We start from the raw sequence: 16,963 nt of genomic DNA on the forward strand, positions 1-16,963 counted from the left end.
GGCCGGCTCTGCCCGTCCGTGTGCGGCTCCTCGTCCGGCTTGGCCCTTTCTTTCTTGCTGTGCCGGGGGCCAAGTCCAGGGAGCAGTGGTGGAGGGAGCAGGCCAGCCTTTCCTGGGGTGCAGCCTGTTCTCGGGGTGCTGGGCTGACACCGGGGGTCCTGCGAGACAGAACAGTTCTTCGGCCTGGCTGGGGGTGGCTGCAGGCGCGGCTGCCCCTTTCCTGGGACCGGGGGCCCTGCGCTGTTGAGTCCTGTCTCCCTCCCTGGAGGACGACAGCTAAACTATGCGGTATCATCACAAGGGGTGCGGGTTAGGGGTCCGAGGAGGTGACTGGGGGCTGGGGCACCCCTGGGGCTTCAGGATGGGGCTGGGGACCTTAGAAGCCACAGGCAGGGCTCGGGGGCTGGGACGTCTAGCCCCGCCCCCCCGTCCCAGGTGGAGGTGGTCACCAAGGACATGGCTCACGCGTGTGCAATGAGGCCTCCGTGGAAACCTGTAAGGACAGCATTCCTGGAGGCCTGAGGGTGCTGCTGGGGGAGGGGTGGAGACTCCCTACTGCCCCTGCCACGTGCGTCCCTCGGGGCACACCTGCCACCTGCCTGCATAAACCTGAACAGAATCCTTCTCTGAGCTCCGGGAGCCGCCCTTCACGTCACGGGACTCCGGGAAGAGGGCGCGGGAACCGGGTTTCCAGCCCGTCAGGCTAAGTGCAGGCAGAGCGGCGGGGTGGTGACTGGCGGGGTGAGGACAGAGCCCTTGGCCCCTGGGCTCTGACACAACGCCGGGCAGATGGTGCCATGAGCGGCCGTAGTCAGGGGACGCCCAGCCGGCGCCTGCGGCCCAGAGTTGGTACCTGCTCCGTGTGTGGCGGGGGTGTCGGAACCGGGAACCTCACCGCTCCGCGCGCCCTTGTGAGGTGCAGGCCCCCGGGGGACCGGGCAAGTGTGCCCGGGGCCAGTCGCCCTCCTGTGACGGGGCGGAGAGAGCCTGCAGGGGTGGGCGGGGGGCCCTGGGAGCCCAGCACAATGACCTGGCGAGCCCGGGAAGGCAGGCTCTGGGCAGCGTGGGCCCTGGACTGGCAGAGCCCAGAGCGCCCGAGGGAGAGCCTCCGACCCTGGAGGAGGGCAAAGTGCACTTCCTGCTCCTGCCGTGTCCTGCCCCCACCCCGCCCCCATGCTGGGCCCCCACCCACTGAGGCCTGAGGCTGCGGCTGCCAACCGCTGAGCTCTGTGGGGGTGGGGCACGGACAGGGGCTACTCCACTTTCTCCCTCACTCCCCCGCCTTCTCCTCCCCAGCACCCATCATTCATCCGTCACCCACCCATCTGTCCATCACTCAGCCATCAGCCACCCACCTACCAGTCTATCCATCCATCCACCACCCACCCACCCGCCCGTCCATCCACTAGTCTACTGCGTGTCTGCCCCCGCATCCCACATCCGTCCGGCTGGCTTACTTGCAGGAGCACAGAGGAGAGAAGCCAACTCGCAGCCTCACGGAGCTCCCTCTCCACGGCACGGACAGGGCCGCCGAGACAGGTAGCTCAGGGCAGGGGATGGAGCGAGGGGGAGCTGGGCCAGTGGACGTGACCCGAGAAGGGGGCCAGGTGGTCAGAGGGGGAGACGTGGGTGAATTGGGCACTGCTGCACGGGTGATGCTCAGTGACTACAACAGGCCCTGTGGTGGGAGGGGCTGTTTTCCACCCGCTCCCCTGCCTGGGGGCGGCACCTTTGTCTTCTTGCTCCCCTGGGACCCTCCCCTTGCCCAGGGACCCCTTCCCTGGGGGTCATACAGAGCGGCTTCCTGGTGGAGGTCCCGGCAGGAGTGTGGGCCAGGTGACCACAGCCCTTGCCGGGCAGGTGCTGCCTGGTGGCCGGTGGTGCCCCTGACCCCTGACCCCCCAGGGCCCTGTGCCAGCTCTGTCGGCACTGGCGGACAGCTGCCTGGGTGACCCTCTCCCCTCTCTCATTTACACACACACCCTGCCCCTGACTGAGTTGAGCTGGGGGCTCCAGCCCCCCGGGATCTTCTAGCAGTCGGTGGCTGCTCTGGGACTTGGGACACCCAGTCTGTGGGAGTGGGAGGGGACTTTGGGGGGCATCACTCATCCTCAAGAGGAAAAGAGACATCTCATCACACTGGGCGCCCTGCTGGCCGTCAGAGCAGGTGCGCCAACCTCACGTGCACAGCCCGGCGGCCCCAGGGGACCCTGCCGTGGTGCTCAGTGCTGGGTAGACACTGCATTGCTTTCCTCCCTGTGCGTGGGGCTGGGCTTGAGCTGGGCGCGGCCAGGGAGCTGCTTACCGCAGTCCTGAGAGCTTAAGGGATCATGGGGTGTGCTGCCCAGCGTGATCTCCCTCACCCAAGAAGGTGGAGTGGATGGGTCCCTGGGGGTAGGAGATGCAGGCTGGGGGGACCATGGAGGCCCAGGAGCCTTGGTGCTGTGCCCAGGACAGAGGAGCAGCCTGACCGTGAACCCAGGTCAGGCGGGGCTGACCCCAGAGAGCCCCTCCTGCACCCCTGGCCATGACCCAGCGGCAGGCCGCCTGTTCTGCTGCACCTCACATCTCAGCCCCAGCTCTCCTGCCTGCTGGCTGCCTCCTCTGCCTCCCCAGGCCCATGCACGGCCCCACCCCCACCTCCACCCTCAGACACCTCCTGGGCCTAGAAGCAGGAGCAGGGGGACCCAGGGAGGCTGTGCTGCACCCTCCCAGGCCTTGGGTCCCCTTCAGCCTGTGCCCTGGCCCCCGACCCCCTGACTGCCTCTGTCACCACAGGGCTGCTCCACCCTGAACCCGGCCCACCTCAGGAGAGGAGGGGAGGGGAAGGGAGAGGTGGGGAAGGGATGGGAGAGGAGGGGAGGGGAGTGGGGGGAGGGAGGAGGGGATGGAAAAAGAGGGGGGCAGAGGAGAGGAGGGGAGGAGAGGGAAGAAGGGGAGGGAAGGAGAGGAGGGGAGGGGAGAGAAAGGGAGGGGAGGGAGGAGAGGAGGGGAGGGGAATGGGAGAGAGAGAAAAGGAGGGGAGAGGAGGGGAGGGGGAGAGGAAAGGAGGGGAGGGAAGAGAGGAGAGGAGGGGAGGGGAGGGAGGAGAGAAGGGGAGGGGGAGAGGAGAGGAGGGGGAGAGGGGGAGGGGAGTGGGGGGAGAGAGAAAGGAGGGGAGGGGAGGGGAGAGAGAGGAGGAAGAAGAGGAGAGAGGAGGAGAGTGGAGGGGAGGGGAGAGAGAGGAGGGAAGAACAGGGGAGAGGAGAGGAGGGAAGAACAAGAGAGAGGAGAGGGGAAGGGGAGGGGAGAGGAGAGGAGTGGAGGGGAGGAGAGGAGGGAAGAACAGGGGAGAGGAGAGGAGAGGAGGCACTGCAGACACCGCCTGCTCCGTCACGGCCACGCTCCCCATCTGCGCAGCCCGCTCTGGGCTCCCGCTGGCCTCCCGCTGGCCTGCAAGCCCTTCCCTACTGGGCATCTGCATGCACCTGTGCCCCCTGCCGGGGACCCTGCCACCTCCCGTCAGCCAGACCTCCCTCCCGCACTGCCCTGAGCCCTGGCCCGGGCTCCCCAGGGGCGGTTGGCACCTTGAGGTGGCCATCTCTCCCGCAGGGGCCTGGTGTGCAGGGAGCACTCTCTGGGTGGGTGCTGGTTTAATGACTGTGGGACGGCCATGGGGGAGTGGGGACGGCAGGCCTGGCGGGGGCCCCTCTCGTGGGACCGGTCTCCTGGCTCCGCGCACAGAGGCTCCGAGGAGGAGTGACACACCCACAGGGTGAGGCCCGGGCAGCTCTGCAGAGACAGGATTCTCGCCTTCTTGCCTCCCTCCCGAGCCCGCCCCCCCCGCCCCCTGCTGGCAGCCCCGCCCCGGCGCTTGCTCAGCTCCCCTGCGCCCGCCTCCTCCGCTGTGGTTCTCCGAAGGCTCCAGGCAGCAGGCGCTCCTCTGGCCCAGGCCCTCTGCTCCCTTGCGTGGGGCACGCAGGGTCGGGGCCCTGTGAGGCTGTGGAGGAGGGGGGCACGCAGGGGAGGAGCCCGGGGCTGCTGGGCAGGACTGCGCCACTGCTGGAGGCTGCTGATCGGAACAGAAGGGCAGCGGCCATCCAGGGGGCTCCTGGTGGTGCCCGGGCTGCGCGCGCAGCTCGGCCAGGAGGCCGGGAAGCTGCTGCTGCTCCCTGGCCAGCTGGGGAAGACACGAGGGGTGAGGAACTGGCCCACAGGAGGGCTCCCAGCTTCAGAGGGGCGGGGCAGGGCAAGGCTCAAGGTCAGACCCGCGGACTGGGGCAGACAGGAGCCATGGAGGGCGCTGGACCGCAGGGCCCGGGTAGGGGCAGGGAGAAAATTTTGGAGTTGGGAGGCTCTGGCCTCGCCCCAGGAAGAAACCTGGGTGGACACTCGGTCCTGGGGGGCCCACAGCCCTGGTGCTGTCCAGAGGGCAGGAGGAGCCCCGCCCCCGACCAGACTTCAGGAGCCAAGGCTGGGGCCACGCGGGATGTGGGCATCTCAGGGACAGCATGGATGGGGACACCTTCCAGGGCCCCTGTGTGCATCCCCACCTGGAGCTGACGGGGAGGGGGCAGGGGAGGCGGGGGATGCCCAGGGAGCGAGGCAAGGGCGTGGCCCCCACCCCTGAGCTGGCACACGGAGAACCTCCCCCCCAGCCATCTGGGAGTGACATCTTGGAGAGTGAGACCCTCACAGACCATACAGTTTTATTCTCACGACAGAGGAAGCACTGGCTGACGGCGCGGCTGGGGGAGGGAGGATGGCGGTCACGCCCCAGGTGACCCAGCCCTTCAACTCCAAGGTGACCCAGCCCCCCACCCCGGGAGCCGGGGGATCTTTAGGCAGGCTGCCTTTGTCCAGACGGGCGCCGGGGTTCTGGGCAGCAGACGGAGCCTCTGGGAAGTCCCGGGAGGCAGGCCTGTTAGGGGTCAGTGTAGTGCTGGCCGGTGGCACCCAGGAGAGAATGAGGGCATTAGCGAGAAGTGTGCCTGGGTGGGTGTGTGGGTGGGTGGGTACATCAGTGGATAGGTGGGCACGTGGGCGTGTGCATGGGTGGTGTGTGGGCGTGTGGATGGCTGGGTGGATGGCTGGGTGGGTGCGTGGGTGGATGGCTGGGTGGGTGGCTGGGTAGGTGCGTGGTTGGGTGGCTGGGTGGATGGCTGGGTAGGTGCGTGGTTGGGTGGCTGGGTGGATGGCTGGGTGGGTGGCTGGGTGGGTGGCTGGGTGGGTGCGTGGGTGGATGGCTGGGTGGGTGGCTGGGTGGGTGCGTGGGTGGATGGCTGGGTGGGTGCGTGGGTGGATGGCTGGGTGGGTGCGTGGGTGGATGGCTGGGTGGCTGGATGGATGCTGGGTGGGTGCTGGGTGGGTACGTGGGGTGACAGCAGGGTGCCTGGAGAATGCATAGAGAACTGAAGGGACCCCAAGCTCGCAGTCCTGTTCTCCCTGCTGCTGTGTTCACAGGAGGTGGTCCAAGGGGCCATGGAGGGGGGATCTGGCCGGGAAGGGCCTGAGGGGGCAGGAGCCCCCAGCCCCGCCTCCCACTTCCTCAAATGACGGCGGAGGATGCTGGAGGGCTGGAGAACTCTCTCTGTGCCTGGGTAGCCGGGCGCCCCCGGGAACCCACCAGGGTGCTGAGGGTCTCGCGGCGGGTGGGGCTGGGGGAGGTGTCCCTCCCTGGGCACGAGCCCTGGAGGGCTGTGGTCCTCATCTCTCTGCAGCACAGGGGAGGGGGAGGGGCAGCCAGGGCAGGGATGCGGGAGCCACCCAGGTGAGGAGAGGCCCAGGGCGGGGCCTCACCAGGCGGCCTGGAGCAGCAGCCACAGCAGGCCGGCGGAGGCGCTGGCCCACAGGGCCCCGGGGCCGGCGGCCAGGCCCGAGGCTGCGTTGCGGTTGCACTGGCTGCTCTGGCAGCAGGTGACGGAGAGGGCGCGGCCGTCGGGGGACACGGTGCTGTTGGGGCAGGTCGGGGCGCAGGACTTCATAACCAGCATGCCGCCCGGGTTGGCTGTGGAGAGAGGGGAGTGTCCACGGCTGCCCAGCGTAGGGCACGCGAGGCCCCGAGGCTCCCAGCACCCCCGGCCTTCGGGGGCCCTGCGGCCTGGGCACCGCCCACTTTGGTGCTGGGGTGGCTCGGGGTGTCCCTTGGGTGGAGTCCTCCCCGCCAGGCCAGGCGCTCCCGTGAGACTGACTCCATGGCTCGCCCCGCCCCGTCCCCGGCCCGAGATGTTGGGAATTCTCCTCCTCTGCTTGGAGCTTCAGCCACCAGGGAGGGGTGAGGCCTCGCCCCTCGCCCCTCGCCCCTCGCCCTTCGCCCCTCGCCCCTCGCCCTTCGCCCCTCGCCCCTCGCCCCTTCTGGGACGGGAAAGCTGAGCGTGGCAGAACCTGGCGCCTGCCTGCACAGTGCCTTTGGAAGCTCAGGTCTCATGGGGGAAGTGAAGGCAGGGCCTTGCCAGGGCCCTGGGGCCCTGGGTGGGGGCTGGGGGTGGCTGAGCCGGTTGGAGGAGTCTCAGGCTGCACCACCCACCGCCACCACCGTCTACACCCGCAAAGTGCCAGCTGCGGGGGGCCTGGGAGCCAGGGCCTTCGGTAAGGGGAGTGGGTTCCTTAACCCGCACTTGTTCAGGACTCAGAACATTCTGGAAGCTGTAACCCTGCACCAAAGGCTGGACACTGTGGGGTGAGGACGAGGGGCCTCGTCTCTTTGCGTCTCAGCTGGGAAACGCAGGGGCAACGGGAGCGGCTGCGCGGGGGCCAGTGAGTGAGCGAGCACTGCAGGGGCCCGGCCGCGCTGGCCCTGTGCCGCCCGGGCCAGCTGCGGGCGGAGTGAGCAGAGGGCTCAGCACCTGGTGCTGAGAGCTGGGGCCTGAGAAAGCAGGGGCGCAGAGCCACTCCTAGACGTGAGAGAGAGTGAGAGGCGGCAGGAAATCCTGCCAACAGGCCGCAGGCCAGGGCTGAATCAGCCGCCCAGGGACGCACCCCGCTACTGTGGATGCGCCCGCCTCAGCCCGCAGGCGGTGCCGGGACAGCGAGCCCTGGCGTCTCTCCCAGCCCCAAACCCTCCAGTGCGGTGGGTGTCTGGAAGGGTTCGCTGGCTGTTCTTGCGGACGAGGAGCTGTGTTTTGCGGAGGCAGTGCAGTGGAGGCAGTGTTTGCCCACCGGTTTCTGAGCCACTTCCAGGAGGCGTGGGATAGGCGTGGCCACCCGTGCAAGAGACCCTGGCTCAGGCCAGAGCTCAAGCCCCTGCCTCACTGCGTGCAGCTCCCAGCTGCGGTTTGCTGGCCGGGGCACTGGGACGGTAGGCTGCGGCCACTGCAGGGTCACCAGCAGGGACCGTGGGTACCACAGCCTTATCCCTCCCTTCCCCGCCCAGGACTGCTGTCGGGGCCAGGAGGCACCTGCCGTGGCTGGCCGTCCAGAAGGCCCCACCCGCCCGCTGCTCCCTCGAGAGACCCTGGGCTGAGCTGGGGGAGGGGAGCCAGCGCGGGAAGGCACAGGGTGAGGGGCAGATGCTGGAGCAGCCCCAGCCCTGCCGGGATTTGTGGGCGGGACCCCTGTGGTCGCACAGGGAGGCTGCCCCCGTGGCCCAGCCCGGAGCAGGAAGCCTAGAAGACGCAGCCCCGGAGGATGACCTCATTGGGCTCACAGGGCCGGAGCCCCCCAGTCACCATCCCAACATGGCGGAGCCCCTTCCTGCCCCCCACTGCCCATGCCTCCTTCCTTTGCTGGGGGCTGCTCTGCTCTGGGTCCCACCTTCCTGGCCGGGGCAGAGCATGAGGCCGGCCTGCCCAGATGGCCACACACAGGCCGCTCCCTCCTCCCTGCTCCTCTGAGCTGCAGGGCCAGGCTGGGGGTGGGGCGGGGTACTCACTGGCCCGCGTGATCAGGCAGTACTTGTCGGTCACGGCACACTCCACTAGAGACTCGCAGTTCTCGTGGCCACAGCACACGTGGCAGTGCAGGGCCCGGGCTGGGGGGAAGCACAGGCCCGTCAGTCCGGGCTGGGCCTGGGGCCAAGCGCCAGCTGCGGCTGCGTGGCCAGCCCGGTGCTGCCCTCCTGCGCCGCCCCCACCTCCGTCCTCCCTCCCGCCATCCTGTCCCGGGAGGGTGCTGAGGGGCTGGGGGCTCTGCCGTGGTGGGGACGCTCCCTGTGTGTGTGAGTGCCGGGCCGGGAGCACAGGCGGGCCGCAGGTGCACAGCGTGAAGCCTGCAGGCTGCCCCACCCCCGGGCCCGGCCGAGCCAGGCTCTGCCTCCCTGTCACCCCCTGCTGCTGGATAGGAGTACAGCCATGGCAGCAGGACTTGGCCTGGGCTGGGTGGGGAAGAGGACTTGGCCTGGGCTGGGGGCTTAAGGGCTGTTGGGGCAGAGGGCTCTGCCCTCTGTCACCTGAGGCCTGCTGCTGACCCCACCCCAGGTCCCATGGGGAGCTGAAGCGAGCGGCCCTGGTAGGGCTGGGGCAGGGGCTGAGACGGGGCGCGCTGGGCCAAGACTGGGGTGCTGCTGCCCAACGCCCAGCGGGGTGACCGCAGCGGCAGGGAGCAGATGTGACACGGCTGGGGGGGCCTGGGTGGGTTCCCCCGAGGAGGTGGCCCTGGAGCTGGCCTGGAGGGAGGCTTTCCCACTGGCTGTCTGGACTGACCCCCGAGCCCGGCCCACGCAAGGCCAGCTTGCCCAGGCAGGAGCGGCCAGGAGCTGAGAGGAGGCTGCTGGGTGGAGACATCGGGAACAGCAAGTGTGTGCAGGGGGCCGGGGGGCGCCCTGGGGGTACGGGGGTCCTGGAGGTTCCTGTGCGGTCTCTGTGGGGGTACTGTGGGGGGATTTCCTGTGGGGTTTCTTTGGGGGGATTTCCTGTGGGGTCTCTGTGGGGGTCCTGTGGGGGGATTTCCTGTGGTGTCTCTGTGGGATCTCTGTGGCTTCCTGTGGGGATTCCTGTGAGGGGGTCCTGTGGGGGTCCTGTAGGGATTCCTGTGAGGGGGTCTTGTGGGGGTCCTGTAGGTTCCTGTGGGGATTCCTGGAGGGGGTCTCTGTGGGGGGTCCTGTGGGGTCTCTGGGTTCCTGTGGGGTCCCTGTGGGGTGTCCTATGGGGTCTCTGTGGGGTGTCCTATGGGGTCTCTGTGGGGTTCCTATGGGATCTCTGTGAGGTCTCTGTGGGTTCCTGTGAGGGGGTCCTGTGGGGTCTCTGTGGGGGTCCTGTGAGGGGGTCCTGTAGTGAGTGTCCAGGACAAGGCGTCCTTGCTCTGAGCCCAGGGCTAGTGCCCCTCCCTAGAGTGAGGGGTGCTTGGAGCTGACAGGGGACAGAGGGTCCCCTCATACCTCCTAGCATGCGCTCCCCCCGCCTGAAGACCCCGCCTCCCAGAACCACCACAGTAAGTGGCCTGTGTGTCCCAGGGTGCCCCTGGGCCTTCTGGAATTCTCTGTCGGCCCTGGGATCCACACCTGCCCTCTCTGAACAGGGACCTCACGGAACCTGAGCTTCCCCACTGCCGTCCGCACGTCTGTGCCCCAGGCCCTGGTGAGAGCAGGTCCTGGGGCAGTGGCCAGCTCCCGGAGGTCGGGGCCCCCCGGGGACGTCCCCTTTTGGGCTCAGCCTCCCTCTCTGTGCCCGGCCCCTCTCCCTTCCTGCCCTTGCAGTCAGTCCCTTCCCAGACGAACTTGACCTCTGCCCCAGCCCCCGTCTCTCCAGCCTCCCCACTGGAGGCCCCTCCTTAAGCTACCCCCCCCCAGCCCACACTCTGGCTAATTGTGGCTAATTACGACCGAGATGATAATTATTCAGCCGGTAATCACAGCCCTGCCACCCCACCCCCGGCCCCATTTCCAGGCCCAAAGTCAGGTCATCAAGGTCAGGGCCTGTGTGGTCACCAGGAGCCTGGCCATGAGAATCCCCCATCCCAGGAACTCTGTGTGACCTGGGAAGAAGGGCCAACTGGTGTCCCTGGCTGGTGACCCTGGCTGCCGACCCTGGCTGGTGACCTTGGCTGGTGACCCTCTTGGCGACCACCCTGGTGACCCTGGCTGGTGACCCTCGCTGGAACCGTGGCCTGAGTTCAGGCTGCTTATGGGGGCTTCCTCCCCACGAAAGCCAGGAAGCTACCAGACCTCGGCCCCGAGGGAAGAAGCTTCCCCACAAGTCCCCCTGTGCAGCCACCCTCAGCCCCCCACCCAGGCCGATGCTTCTGCTGTCGCTGTCCACCCACAGCCAGCCTCATCTATGCCCGGGGCGCCCAGGCCGGAGCCCCGTCTGCCCCATCCCTCACGGAGGGGCCAGCAGCCTTACCCAGGGCAGTGCACAGGGCGGTCAGGAGCAGCAGCACCAGCAGGGGCCTCATCATGGGACGTCCACCGGCAACTGGAGCCACCGGCACCAGGCTGCTTTTATACGGCTGGCCCGGCTGGGGTCGGACCTGGTAATTTAGCTGGGGGGTGGGCCAGGGCTGGCAGGGCCGGCCTGACTCACTCCACCCAGGCTCCCTCTCTCCACCCCCAGGGCCCTGGGCTCTCAAGGAGGTCCCCTGTGACCGCCACCTGTCCCTCGTCCTGAGCCTCCCCCACCTGCTGCAGTTACCAAGGCGTCCAGCTAGACCGGGGCTGGGGAGGGTGGTCTGCGGCGGCTGCCCTTCCCGGGGCCTGAGGGGTCTGGCCGGGCACGTCCCCTTACCTGCACCCGCATGCAGGTAGGCCGGGGGCGCTGAGCCCATGACAGGGGGAGACATGGCAGTGCAGGACGAAAGCAGGCACTGGCCACCTGCAGCCCTGCTCAAGTGCTGATCTGACCCCGAGCCCCAGGCAGGGCCGAGTCTGGGGCTGGCGGTGCTCCTGGTGTAGGGTAGGGCTGGCCCAGCTCACCCGGCTAGGAGGGGGGGGCCGGGGCATGTCCCCAGGGACACAGGGCACCGAGTGTCTCTGGGACACGGGAGCACGCCACGCCACCTCCGCCACTGCTGCCCAGGTCCTTGGGGTCTTGCTGAGGTCTGGGGCTGAGGGGGGGGGGAGCTCGAGTCTCAGCTTCTGTCCTCCGTCCCCCACGCAGGGCTCCCACGCTCAGGGTAACGCGACCGCCCAGGCCCCGGCCCCTGCAGCTTCGCCCGCAGCCCTGCTGCTCTCCCTTGCAATGGCCCCAGCCCCCTCAGACGCTGTGTGGCCACGCACTCCCCCTCCAGGCTCTGGCCGGGGCCTGGCCTTGTGTCCACAGCATCGTCCACCTTTCCCCCGGCCCACAGTCCGCCTTGTCTACGGCTCCCTTACACCCTGTCCAGTCTGTGCCCTGGAAGGGCCAACTCAGGGTGTGGGTCTCTTTCCAGAACCTTCTGGGACCACCCACCCTCAGAGGATAGAAGATGCTGGGAGCCAGCCCTAGGTGGAGGGCGGCAAGGGGGGTTGCTGGGGCTGGGGGTGGGCGGCGGGGGGGGGGGGAGCGTGCTGGACTTGAATGCCCGCAGGCGTTGGTGGCTGGAGGCTGCCCCTGTGAACCTTGAGAACTCAAAGCTTCGGACTCCTGGGGTGTGGGCTCCCAGGTCCTCGGGCTGGTTTTAAGAGACCCCTGCCCCTTCCAGGAGCCCCCTGGAGGCTGCCTCCAAGGGCTGCAGCGCTGGAGCCCTGCTCAGTTCCCTGGAGAAAGCGCACCTCTGTGCACCTGTGCGGTGGGGCAGGTGCCGCCACGTGACTGAGTGCCCCAGCCACTCCGTGCCACCTCCGCCCCAGTGGTCTCCTGGCCGTGGGCATGTGGGAGGGAGCCCCAGTGGCAGCCAGCAGCCAGCACAGCCTGGAGCCATCCTGGGACAGGGCCTGGGTGTGGGGCACTTCCAGCCCTCATCCTATGCCCGAGGAAGTTGGAGGGGGCATTTGTGGCCTGGAAGGGTGTGGTGGAACCAAGACTGTATGGCGACCGGAGAGGGATCGGGGTGAGGCCCAGCGCGGCTTCCACTGCCTGGCGTACAGCTGTCCCGGAAGGGCTCTGCCTGGCTCCCTCAGGAGCAAGGGGCCCCTACAGGCTGCTCTGGCCATGGTGGGTGGCTTGTGACAAGCCCCTCGGCCCCCTGAACCCAGCCTGCTCCCCCTGCCCACATGCCAGCACCCAGGTAACCCGCAGGGCTCTTCCGGTGCAGGAGAGCACCCCCAGCACTCCGGCCAGAGAAGCGGCAGTGGCAGCGCCCAGGCCTGAGTCCCTTTGTCCTACAGACTGACTCAGGGCCAGGCTGGGCCCTTGCTGCTGGGGGCGCAGGCACGAGGGTGGGGCGGGTGGGACAGGGCGCCCACGCCGACAGTGATGGGAGGGCAGCGGGCGCTTCCGGGCAGTGCCCACTTCCTAGAGACGGCTGCACAGGTGGGCTGCGTTTCCCAGGAGTGAGGAGGGCAGGGAGCTGGCAGGGGAGGAGGCAGTGTAAACAAAGCCAAGGGCATGCCAGGGCCTGAAGAATCCAGGGCGTGGCCCGACTCTACCTGGTGCTACCTGGTGAGGCCACAGCTCTCCCAGCTCAGGCTGGGCGGGCCTCTTCCTCTAGGGGGGAGGGGTCTCATGGGTTGGGATGTGAGGGGTGGGGGAGGAATGCAGCCAGAGCAGGCTGGGGGAGGGGCTGTGACCACCGCTCATTAGGCTAATCAGGCATCGGCACTCACTTTTACAAGCTGAATGTCCCCCAATTACAGCCCAGACTGTCTCCCGGGGCCATCATTAGTGCTGGAAGTGGCCCCACTCCCAGAGAGGCAGAGGGACCAGGACACCCGGTCCCGGGCATGAGGGGACAGGGGTGAGGTCCTGCAGGGTCAGCCCAGAGGAGCGCAGGAGAGACCTCTGTGACCCGGGGTTCACCAGGCTCGCTGCTGCCCACCTGTGCTGGCGCTGGCGCTGCAGCTGCCCTGGCCCAGGCGCACGAGATGTGGGCAGGCACAGGGCAGGGCACGGAGCCTCAGGCGTCCCGGGGGCCCTGCTCTCTGTGCGCCCACCTGGTGCTCCACGTGCACATCCGCCGGGTCCTCCCGGGGCCCCTGGCCGCCCGCGTCCATTCCGCCGCAGGTGGACCCCTCCGGACTGGCTTCCCACTGAGTCTGAGTGTGGGTTCTGGGGAGCAGCCAGGGTCTGAGTTCTGGGTTCTCCATGGCTGGCAGGCTGTGCGCCGAGCCCCACAGAGGACCCCCAGGGCCGGGCCTGGGCAGGAGCAGCTCTCTGGAGGGGTCGGCAGCCACAGGCCCTGGCTCAGGCCTGCCCCCTCCCCAAGCCCTCCCCGCCCCCTCCCTGGTCTCAGCTGTCGGGATGCTGCCCCCGTCCAGCAGCTGAGGCACGACGCCTGGCCCCGGTCGGCCCTCCCCACCAAAGGACACAGGGAGCCTCACCTTCCCACCGCCTTTGCCACCATTTGAAAAAGGCACCGGCAAGAATCGCTCAGGACGGGTTGCCTGCGGGCTGCTGCCCGGACGCTCACAGGGCCCCGTCTCCCAGGACGGGCGCAGGCAGGCTGCTCTGACCCACGCTTCCATTCCCCACCTGCTAAGTTGCGGGAGTTCCCCTCTCCACGTCCATAAGGCCCCAGACCAGTGGCCGCTGCCTAGAAAGTGGCGAGGCCTGTGGACACCCTGCTTCTAAGGTGCTATAAACTGGGCGTGCTGCAGCCGGGACCAGCCGAAGCCCTCGCCGGCCCTCGCTTGGGTCGGGTACGTCCCTTAGCAAAGCGTTGTCGGGACCGTGCTTAACTATTTCCCGAGAGACCTTGTGAAGTAACTTAGCTTCTCCAGTGTTCAAAAAACAAAACAAAACAAAACAAAACAAAACAAAACAAAAAACAAACCAACCCAATTTAATGTTCAAAACTGCCTTTGAGTAACTGTGGGTTAAAATTCTGTAGTTTTTTTTTTTTTAAGATTTATTTATTTATTTGAAAGTCAGAGTTATACAGAGAAGGAGAGGCAGAGAAAGAGAAAGAGAGAGAGAGAGAGAGTCTTCCATTGCTGGTTCACTCCCCTGATGGCCGCAACTGCACCAATCCGAAGCCAGGAGCCAGGAGCCAGGAGCTTCTTCCAGGTCTCCCACGTGGGTGCAGGGGCCCAAGCACTTGGGCCATCTTCCACTGCTCTCCCAGGCCACAGCAGAGAGCTGGGTCGGAAGTGGAGCAGCCAGGACTGGAACCAGCGCCCACACAGGATGCCGGCGCTGCAGGCTGGGGCTTAGTGTACTACGCCACAGCGTCGGCCTCTTTTTCTGTTATTTGTAATTGGCCTAGGTAACAAACTCATGCATTTGGGGGAAGTTCTGGGTCTTCAAGGAGTTAATTTAGACCTGGTTCACAGCTTTGGTGAAAATGCTTGGGTTACCGTTTACTTTGGCCAAATGGTTTAAACCACTGACGATTAATTATATTAAAGCGAAAATGGAGTCTCCGGCCTCGAGGCTTCCAGTTGGATCCCCGGTGACACTGGTGACTGAAGGGCCGGGCAGATCTCCGCGGGGATGCCCCGACAAGGAGCCAGCAAGGCCAGCCCACCCCACCAGCACTTGTCTCTGACGCAAAAAGCCAGGGCATCGAACAAACAGCTGCCCCGGCAGAGGCCGGCTTCCCAACACGGCCAAAAATCTGCCCCTGGACATGAGATGGCCCCGGGGGAGAGGGAGGGCCCTGGCTCAGGCTGGCACCGCCCTGGAGTCCCGGCCCAGGCTCCCGGTGGCGTCACAGGTAGGACTGCAGATTCCATGCCCTACTATCAGCAGCCAGGCAGGTGTTAGCCCAGGTGTGCGAGAGGGGCTGGGGAGAAATGGGGGTCTGTGTGGTCAGGTGGTCCAAGTCCTGCCCTTGTCCATGACCTTGCCAAAGGGCTCCCCTTGTTTCTCTAGGGCCATGCGCCCACTGGGTGTGCCAACAACCGCATGGTCAGTGGCCCAAGCATGGCTCAGACCCGCATGGACAGCGTCCTGCTGAGCTCCAGGGATGCCCGCCCTGGGAGAGGGGGACCGCTCCCCTACCCGCGCCCCCTCTCGGCAGGAAGCAGCCAGGGATAAGGGGTGCCAGGACCTCTCTCTCCCTCCTGCCCAGGGAAGCCCTGCACCTGCACATTCCAAACTGCTGGGACCACTGGCGCATCATCATGACCTTCCCCAAGGAGTCTTTCTGCGCCCCCCACCCTCCTTCTCAGGGTGCTGTGGTGCTCTGCCCCGCCCCCAACACGCCGCTTACAAAGAGGCTCTGCCTGCTGCTCAGACAGGGGTAGCCTGGTTTCAGACCCCTGCCCTCTGCCTGGGCGTGCTCGTCCCCCAGTCTCTGCCTCCCCATTCTGTCCCCACTAAAGTAGCTGCCTCCCCTTCCTCTTAGAACCCTAAAATCCTAGAACCTAACAGAGACCCCCTGCAGCACAGATTAGGGTTTACCTAACCCCAAGCCCAGCTCCCTAACCCTGTGCTGCTGCTGGGGCACTGAGCTCTGCTCCTAACACCTGGCTCCACGAAGCGGGGTGGGGGCACCTCGAGACCACCGACTCCAAGACAGGAAAAGGACACCTGGACCTCCCTCTGTTTTTGTTTGTAAAGAAAACTTCTTGGCCGGCGCCACGGCTCACTAGGCTAATCCTCCGCCTTGCGGCGCCAGCACACCGGGTTCTAGTCCCAGTCAGGGTGCCGGATTCTGTCCCGGTTGCCCCTCTTCCAGGCCAGCTCTCTGCTGTGGCCAGGGAGTGCAGTGGAGGATGGCCCAAGTCCTTGGGCCCTGCACCCCATGGGAGACCCGGATAAGTACCTGGTTCCTGCCATCGGATCAGCGCGGTACGCCGGCCGCAGTGTGCCGGCTGCGGCGGCCATTGGAGGGTGAACCAACGGCAAAGGAAGACCTTTCTCTCTGTCTCTCTCTCACTGTCCACTCTGCCTGTCAAAAAAATTAAAAAAAAATTTAAAAAAAGAAAACTTCTTTATTGAGATTTCAGTAACATGGCGTAAAAGTCACCCACCTGAAGTGTACATGGGTGGTTTTCCTGTATCTGTAGAATTGTACAACCATCACCAGCCCAGTTGTGGAATAGGGGTTTATTGCCGTGGATTTGTTTCTGAGAGGAGGAGCGCGGCAAGAGGCACGGAGTCACCACACAGACCCTGGGAGCCGAGTGATAGCAGGCCAGAGGTGAGCAGCCGGCAGACTCGTCTATTTCAGTTGGTACAGCAGCTTATATAGCCGAGGCAGCCAGTCCGGTCTAGGGGCGGCCTATGCCCTAACCAATCACTGCCTGTTGCCAAGCAGTTTCTGAAACCATCCAATCACAGCCTGTTGCCAGGCAGACTCTGTTGCCTGGCAGTTTCTGAAACCATCCAATCACAGCCTGTTGCCAGGCAGGCTCCATTGCCAAGTGATTTCCAAAACCATTCCTGAGTAACTGAGGCTTGCTTGCCAGCGGCCATCTTGGCACAGCCTTCTAATTCCACCACAGGGTTTTTTTTTTTTTTTTTAATTAACTAATTTATTTGAAATGCAGTGTGTGTGTGTGTATGTGTGTGTGTGTGTGGGGGGGTGGGTGTGAGAAAGAGAGAGAGAAAGAGAGAGTGTGTGTGGGTGCGTGTGAGAGAGAGGGGGGGTGGGTGTGAGAAAGAGAGAGAGAGAGAGAGTGTGTGTGGGTGTGTGTGAGAGAGAGGGGGGTGAGTGTGAGAAAGAGAGAGAGAGAGAGAGAAAGAGAGAGTGTGTGTGGGTGTGAGAGAGAGAGAGAGGAGACACCCCCCCCACACACACACAGAGTGGGTGGGTATGAGAGAGAGAGAGAGGAGACACCCCCCCAGAGAGAGAGAGAGAGAGAGAGAGAGAGAGTGTGAGAGAGAGAGAGAGGAGACACCCCCCCCCCCACACACACAGAGCGCGTGATCCCGTCTGCTGCCAGGGCAGAGCCAGGCAGAGCCCAGGAGCCAGCAGTTTCATCCGGATCTCCCACGTGGGTGCCAGGAGCCGAGCACTCAGCCACCTTCCGCATCTTCCCCAGGCACAGGAGCAGGGCACTGGACACTGGACGCTGGGTGCTGGACGC

The 16,963-nt window shown here is 65.9% G+C and overlaps 1 protein-coding gene across 1 annotated transcript; it reads right to left on the reverse strand.

The window, feature by feature from the left end:
- Positions 1–4,671: 4,671 nt before the first annotated feature.
- LOC127486786 (ly-6/neurotoxin-like protein 1) lies at positions 4,672–10,371 on the reverse strand. The gene is made up of 3 exons (XM_051831004.2): positions 10,257–10,371; positions 7,850–7,948; positions 4,672–5,986 (listed from the first exon to the last, which is right to left on the reverse strand). The coding sequence occupies exons 1-3, from the start codon at positions 10,309–10,311 to the stop codon at positions 5,775–5,777; spliced, it is 366 nt and encodes a 121-aa protein (XP_051686964.2). The 5' UTR covers positions 10,312–10,371; the 3' UTR covers positions 4,672–5,774.
- Positions 10,372–16,963: the final 6,592 nt, after the last annotated feature.

The sequence above is a fragment of the Oryctolagus cuniculus genome, chromosome 6 (genome assembly GCF_964237555.1).
Source record: "Oryctolagus cuniculus chromosome 6, mOryCun1.1, whole genome shotgun sequence".
Taxonomy (NCBI): Eukaryota; Metazoa; Chordata; class Mammalia; order Lagomorpha; family Leporidae; genus Oryctolagus; species Oryctolagus cuniculus.